Below are 8,079 nucleotides of genomic sequence, written 5' to 3'. Positions count from 1 at the left end.
TATATAGACCCTACACTAGTACAAACCTTCACATAGGCCACGTTTTTTAGTGTACAGTCCAGCCACGTTTCAGGTTATTTGTGTGGCTATTGGTCATCAGTATAACTATAGCCACATTTTTTTTTACCATGTAGCCATAGTGCACCATTTAGTCATGGGTTTATTCCTAAACCCATCAACTGTATCCATAGGGTATCGTTTGGTCATGGTTTTCAGTTTAATCCAATCACATGTAGCCATAGATGCGTATATGGCCACATTAAATAATTTTGTATGTGTCAAAAGTGTCGGATGACAATAGACACACCTTTTAGACTGTGACGGAAAGAGGATTTATTTAGCCACATTGGTTTGTTTATGTGTCCATAATATCTGGTTTATTAGACACGCATATACTAAGGAATTGACACATTATATCAAACATGACAAAAGATTGACATATGGTTACTCCATATTTTTTTTTTGGGAGGATTATGATATGGCTACACGAAAAAAAAATTGTGAACATAGCGTCGGATCCATTAGACACATGAGATTGAATTTTAACTTTTAAAGTACTAGCCATGGTTGTTACCGAGTCTTTTCTAGGCCAAATGCTCCTAGTATGCTTAATTTTCAAGAAACATATGCTAGGGTAATGTTTATGCATGTTCACTGCAATAAAGAAACCTCAAGCTCTGGTGTATAGAAGGATACATTACAAGTGATTGTGGCTTCCAAGGTAATTGCAATACAGCGGGTGCAGCCGGGTGTTTTGTGAAAATAAAACATGTATAGTGGAGTTCTGTTGTGTTACTTTCTCCCAAAATTCCCGATATATAACCATGCCAAAATCCAAAATAGGAAACCATATCTTAAACTTTTCATACAAATCTAGAAGGGACTGCAAACGACAGGAGCCATCTGTGAGACCAACCAAACCTGTTTAACTTATCAATTCACAAAAGCTTTATATTTTTAGCCAATATATTTAATGAAAAAATTTAGATCTACAACCAATATTTTTTATTTACCTCTTTCCAAAAGAAAAAAACAAAAATATTACATCAAATTGATTTTGGAGCCAGCCACTCCAAAACTACGATTGCAGTAGGAATGCATTTCTTTTGCTCTTTATATAACAAGACAAAACAATCCCATAATCAAATTCTTGATGTTTTAGATGCAGAGTTCGTGTCCTACAATTAGAGTGTCAAACTTATAGAGGCATCTGATGGCATAAAAATGACTTCGTCAAAGCTCAGGGACAATGTAGAGTGTTGAATAGTCACAACGAACCTGCAACAGGAAAATAGGGTTCTGAGTTCAAAAAAAACAAGGAAGAAAGAACGAGGGCACAACAATTAATACAAGGTGTCAGCCCAACTCAACATAAATTGTGGTCAAGACTTCTTACAAAGAGGACTTTCACAAGATATGGGAAAAACCCTGTCAAGTATGGTATTCAAAACGGTTGAGGATTAAATTGGAACAAGGAAAATGAGATTAAAATTCACTATTCTTCACAGGCTACACAATACAAACTCCTCACACAAGCAAGTGAACCGCTCCATGCAATTCACTTAGGAAAAAGCATCAGTCCGCCCCCAAATGCTTTCACCATAAAATTGAGAACCATAAGACCTTTAGCACCATCATTTTAAATTTTTTTTTTTGTGGTTAATGAACTGGAGTTTCCATCATATATCTACAGGGTTACGAATCTAATTTGGGTACTTGGAATTCAATTTCACCATATGCTTTGAGTAATGTTATGAAGTGTATAAAAGATTTCTGAAATACAAGTACAACATGTAGTTATAGTGCATGTGCCCATAAATATATTCAAGCAATAGGACAAAAACATACCAACTCTCATTCTCTTGGATATCTATTTAAAAGTGACCAGAGTAGCAAGTTGTAAAGTACAGTAGTAGAAATTTCAATTGAAGTTCCATATGAGACACGGATAAAATGATGTTATTCATTTTACAAAGAATAAAGCACGCAAACATACAGAAAGCATGCTAAGGAACAGGATTAAACATAAGTTCCATCTTTATCGTTCTTTCAATATCATGTCACTAACCGAATAACCACAGATTAAAGGAAATAAAGCGATGTACCTGCGGGAGTGTGTCATTTTGGCTTGCGTATAAGTAAACCTCGGCAGTCAGTTCAGAAGTAATCATTTCGGGATTCTTTACCCAAGTCTTGTGGATCTACAGACGGCAAGATATTATCATTCGCAGAAAAGATTACTGTACTGAATTCCTCATCGTTGCCATCGTCATCTCTATAATTTTTGGGAGGTGTCACAAAAACAATAGACTTTTTCTTATCTAACTGGTCTTTGACATAAAATACCTGCTTAGCTTGTGAGGCTAAAATAAAAGGATCATTTTTGTATCCCAACATAGTAAGGTCAACAATCTTGTATCCAAGAGCATCTCTTTTGACCCCATGTTTATTATCAACCCAATTGCACTTGAACAGATGAACTTTTCTTTCACAGTAATCTAACTCCCATATCTCTTGCAAGACACCATAATAAGAGGCTTTACCATATGTAACATCATCATCTCTAGATATGTGCATGTCATTTGCTGCAACGCTAACCCCACTATTCTGGTGAATTCTACCATCACGGGATCTTGTGCGGAATAGATATCCATTGATGCGATATACAGTGTATTTCGTTACCTCGTAGTGCGGGCCGTCTTAAGTTCTCTGAGATACTTTCTCTGTCGTCTGCCAACTCTTTTTCAACCTGAAATTCATTATTAGGATGAACCTTGAGTTTAAAGGAATATAACACATCAAACAAGACACTTTTTCTATGACCTATTACCTCATTTTTTAACCAAGCGCCAAAAGTGTTAGAGTGCTCTTTCTCTAGCCATGCTCGCTTTTTAGTAGAATAGTTAGTTTCCAAATATAGCTTGTGTCGGCTGGTATGTACAATAACCAAATGTTATTATACTTTGTACAAAAAAAAAACAGGAAAAAAAAACAAATTAATACTTACTCTATGTAAGGCTCAATTTCAGGCGTGTTCTGCATTACATAGAAATGTGCTTGTCTCAACTGTTCAGGGGTAACTATACACGGCTCTTCAGCTGATAACGGTTCTCCCTCCTGAGATGTATTATGCCTATCTAGTGGAATACCAATTGTCCTGATGCTTTTATGGTACTCACAATATATCTCAATCGTCTCTTCTGCAACATTCTCTTCGGCAATGCATCCACAAGGTTGATTCTTGTTTCGCACATGCCCCTTTATAACCTTCATACACCTTTCGAAAGGATACATCCATCGAAAGCAAACCGGACCGCATAACTTCACTTCCCTGGTAAGATGTACAGTTAAATGAATCATGATGTCAAAGAAGGATGGAAGAAAATACTTCTCTAGTAAGCATAACGTCACACAGAGATCCTCTTGCAATTTATCTAGCTCTTCCACCATGATTTCTTTGGCAGATATTGATCTGAAAAAGAAACAAAACCTGATAATAGCATATCTCACAGGTGTAGGCATAATTGATCGAATAGCGACGGGCAAAAATGTTGCATAAGCATATGGTAATCATGTGATTTGAGTCCGATCAGCTTACGCTCTTTTAGGTTCACAAGGGTGGAAAAATCCGAACAATACCCTTCTGGAACTCTTAACTCGGATAGTGTCTCCAAGAATATGTCTTTTTCTTCCGTAGTTAATGTATAACATGCTGCGGGAAGTATCGTTCCTTTGTCATCTGTCTTAGGGTGTAACTCCGATTTTAACCCCAAACGCACCAAATCCTTTCTGGCGTTTAATCCATCTTTTGTATTCCCGTTGTGCAGCAACGTTCCAACAAGACTTTGTCCCACATTCTTTTCGACATGCATGAAATCAATACAATGTTGGACATCATTATAGCGCCAATATCTAAGTAGTCGCTGCCATATGTTGTACTTGCTCCAGTAAGTGGTTTCCCTGCCTTCCTCTTCCTCACCTGACCTATCGACTTCTTTTGATATTTTTCTGATGCGCTCAATTTTCGTTTTTCCGATGCGCTTCATCTTTCCACCTTTTCCAGGTGTAGCCTGCACGTCTTCCCCTTGAGTATTCGTCCCCTTCTTTCCCCATGAATTCTTTATACATTTTACCTCCTCATATATTTCTTCCCCGGTCATTGGTTCTGGAGCAGTCTCCCACTCTTGTTTTCCGCCAAATGCCCCCTTCTGCCTTCTGAACGGATGCTCATAGGGTAAAAATCTTCTATAACCAACATAAACATTCTTGTTTGAGTCATGAAGCCTAATACTGTGCGTTTTTTTACGACACACCACACAACCATGATATCCAGCGTAGCGACAACCACATAGTGTACCAAGAGCAGGATAATCGTTTATCGTCCACAAAACAACTGCACGTAGAGTAAACATTTCTTGGGCATATGCATCCCATGTTCTCTTTCCCTTCTCAAATAAGAATTGAAAATCTTTAACAAGAGGTTCTAAAAAGACATCGATGTTGTTTCCTGGCGCACCATCTATAAGTAACGACAACATGATGAACTTTCTCTTCATACACAGCCCCGGTGGAAGGTTGTAAATCACAACCAAAACTGGCCATACACTGTGATGTTTGGTGCCTGTGTTTACATCAACTCCATCAGCCGAAACAGCTAACCGCAGATTTCTTGGATCACCTTTAATTTCTGGGAAATTGTTATCTATCTCTCTCCAAGCATGTGAGTCTGCCGGATGACGTAAAACACCGTCTTTGTTTCTAGTGGTATCGTGCCATATCAAATCTTTTGCTGTGTGCTTCGATTGAAACAGCCGCTGAAATCTTGGGATGATGTCGAAGTACCACAATACCTTTGCTGGAACATTCTCGTAAACTTTACCATCCCTGTCAACTTTCCATCTGGGTGCTTTACAAGTAGGACACACTTTTTCATCCTTGTACTCATTCCAATAAAGAATGCAGTTGTTGATACATGCATGTATCTTTGTGTACCCTGAACCCATTGATTTCAATATTTTTTTTGCCTGATATGTACTCCTCGCCATTAAATTACCTTCTTTGGGAAGCATGTCCTTTAACAAGGGTAACAATTCATTAAAAAACATGTCTGATGCACCGTGCTTACTCTTCAACTTAAACAACTGCACAATTGCAGACAACTTTGTGAAGTTGGGACATCCTTCGTATAAGGGCTTTTCAGCATTTTCAAGTAACTTTTTAAACTTTATAGGGTCATCTGCGAACTCTTCTGCAGCCTGCATCATATCTATAGTGTCTGGAGCATCAGTGGGAGTTCCCATTCCAAAATCTTCGTCTGGAGCATCAGTGGGAGTTCCCATTTCAAATTCAGCGTGCATACCATTGTTGACGTTAACTGGCTTACTACTAGTTATTGCCTCATCCTTTTCCCCATGCTTATTCCAAATAGTATACGTTTGATCGATTCCATTTACGAATAAATGATCTTCTACGTCGCCAACGGAGCATGCACAGAGATTTAAACAATTTGTACACGGACACAACATAAGAAATTCATCATATGTCTCACCCTCCTCCTTGAGATGGTTGACAGCATACCGCAGAAACGCCGCAACTCCTTCTCTATAACGTTTCTTCGTTCTATCAGTACTCATCCAGGATTTATCCATTCTGAAACGCAAAGAGACCAGTAGATCCATCAGTTGCACTCCAATGAAAGCAAAAACTGATAAATCAATTCAGAAATACAAGCTTAGCATTAACTAATAAATATGTTTCATTTCAAAATAATAGTTATCCCCTAACTTGACAATTTAGACATACAAGTCTTGAAATTACCAATAAATTCAGCACCATTTGAAACATAAAAAATTTATATGGACAAACATGGTAATAACAGATGAAACAGGCAATATGCAATTTCCCTCATACAAACCGATAATCATGCCACACAAACCCATAATCAGACATCCAGTATTAACTCAGGAAAATTGGTCTAGTACTTTCAGTAAATGGAGTCATTTCAAGTTTTGGAATAACACATACTGAAGGGTCTGTATGTCAGCCGCAGTTGGGAGATTTCGCGAGAATGAATTGCAGCAGCTCTAGGGTCAGTGTGTTTGTTAAATTAGAGTAAACACTGATCTGTGCTCTAATTGATTAACTTAGAAATCAAAATGTCATTTCAAATAAGTACTCTAATTGATTAACTTAGAAATATCAGATCATAAGTAGTATGTCCCTAGTTCTATAATTGACATAGTTGGCAACTTTTATATCTCTGGGAGCTCAAATCTTCTTCTTTAGACAGATGTGAAGTCACATCTGTCGAGAAAGAGCTCTAATGTTCATGAAGAATGATTGCACAATGACAATGAGAAAAAAAATACGAAGTACTTAACACTGGTGCATAGTACATCAAGGCTTGAAAAACATACCTATAAGTAACTTTGAGTCAGTTTTAGTGATTCTTTAAAAAAATGCCTTCCTTTTCTGGCTTTTCTCTCCTCGTCTCAAAGTGCTGATTTAGTAGAAATTAGATCCAGAAACAACAAATCCCAGGCAACTGTTGCAAAAAGTTAAGAATTTTATCATTGCAAATTTTCAAATTCTTCCAAAGGTCTTAACTGAAAATGCTCGAAACTGCACGATAGTATTATACATAAAGCAAATCACTAAATCTGTCTCTCATGGAACTGGAAACTCAATGCTTTCACTGAAGAATAATGACACCCCTGAAACAGATTGAAAACAAATACATGTACCTACAATACATCACCCATTTAGCTACAGATTCAAAAACAAATAGGATAACATCAACCATTTAGTTTTATGAAACATCACCAGATTGAATGAAACATCACCCATTCAGCTACAATACATCACCCATTTAGCTACCCATTTTACTAGTCCCTCTAATAGGATAACATCACCAGATAAGTTCTATGAAACATGCTCACAGATTCAACATGATGTACTGAACAACAAAGCAGTAGTGAGCACAGATTCTATATGTTGCAGGAAAAAAATAGACACAAACTTTAGTGCAGCGAAAAAGAATTTTAGTGCACAAACTTCAGACACAAACTTTACTCAACAGATTCTATATGTTGCAGGAGTTAACAACATTTCAGGCAAACATGGGGTATATCATTCAAGACAGAGCATGAAAAGTTCAGAGGTTTAACTAAATTACAATGAGGTTACAGTTCAACAAGCTATCATGATAATTATCAGAGATAATAACTTTAAGGTTTGAGAATGATACCTCCAGTATAAACTGGGTTTAGGCACTACCACATATTGTGATGCTCCTTCTTACCCCCTCCTTGGTTTGTATTTCAGCCTCACAAGTACCTGGTTGCTCAAAAGAGATTGTCAGGACTAACAAATTCAGAGAGCATCAATGTTGACTAACATCAAGGGAACCAGATGAAGCTAACACAGAGTGCAATGGGTTACAACAAAATTCAAAAAGCTAACATAGTAACACTTATTACTACGCAAAAATCATCTAGTATAATGAGAATTTCAGCAATCTAAGAATGAATGCTACAACATACCTAAGATGGGAGTAAATCAGACTGATTTTAGGGTTGAATCTATAGATATTCTAAAACATCAAGGGGCAATAATCCCGCCCAAAAGTTATTTCTTTTGATTTCAACCCCAAAATAAAAAGGTTAGGGTTCAAATAAAAAAATAATTGACTGGGATTATTACCGCTAGATGTTCTCAATATTCTTGATTTCATCAGATTTTCATCCTAGGAGGTGCAGAAATATTCCAAAATTGAAGACTAAATCTTCCCTAAAAATCCCCTTATTTTCTGCCAGAATATCAGTTGGAGAATTTTTTTCCTTAAGATAGAGAGATATGGATGAAGTGATTTAGAGATTTAGGGATGAACTGATAGGCGTACATGCCTGTTTGAGAAGATACCCATTTACATTGTTAACATCAAAACCGAGCATGTGTTGTCTTTTTTTTTTAAAGTTAAATTATTTCCCCACACAAATTTAATTAAAATTAAATTATAGTTAATTATAAATTATTCAATTAAAATTAAATTATAAATTATCGATTAAATTAAATTAGTAC

The 8,079-nt window shown here is 36.7% G+C and overlaps 1 protein-coding gene across 1 annotated transcript; it reads right to left on the bottom strand.

Moving 5' to 3' along the window:
* Positions 1–2,157: 2,157 nt before the first annotated feature.
* On the bottom strand, positions 2,158–5,678 carry LOC113280337. The gene is made up of 8 exons (XM_026528978.1): positions 4,605–5,678; positions 4,134–4,445; positions 3,640–3,857; positions 3,389–3,472; positions 3,008–3,331; positions 2,831–2,930; positions 2,683–2,749; positions 2,158–2,585 (listed from the first exon to the last, which is right to left on the bottom strand). Exons 1-8 carry the CDS (start codon positions 5,676–5,678, stop codon positions 2,158–2,160), a joined length of 2,607 nt encoding a protein of 868 aa, XP_026384763.1.
* Positions 5,679–8,079: the final 2,401 nt, after the last annotated feature.

The sequence above is a fragment of the Papaver somniferum genome, chromosome 5 (genome assembly GCF_003573695.1).
Source record: "Papaver somniferum cultivar HN1 chromosome 5, ASM357369v1, whole genome shotgun sequence".
NCBI lineage: Eukaryota > Viridiplantae > Streptophyta > Magnoliopsida > Ranunculales > Papaveraceae > Papaver > Papaver somniferum.
The sequence above is the reverse complement of the archived record's forward strand: the minus strand, read 5'-3'. Positions and strand labels throughout refer to the sequence as shown.

What these genes read in the sequence shown, in the direction of transcription:
- LOC113280337 (XM_026528978.1), bottom strand. Translation starts at nt 5,678, where the DNA reads ATGGATCTACTGGTCTCTTTGCGTTTCAGAATGGATAAATCCTGGATG. An exon ending in GAGTTAAGAGTTCCAGAAGG is followed by an intron (nt 3,473 to 3,639) that starts GTATTGTTCGGA and finishes TTTCTTTTTCAG; the next exon opens with ATCAATATCTGCCAAAGAAA. An exon ending in AAGACGGCCCGCACTACGAG is followed by an intron (nt 2,586 to 2,682) that starts GTAACGAAATAC and finishes TTAGCGTTGCAG; the next exon opens with CAAATGACATGCACATATCT.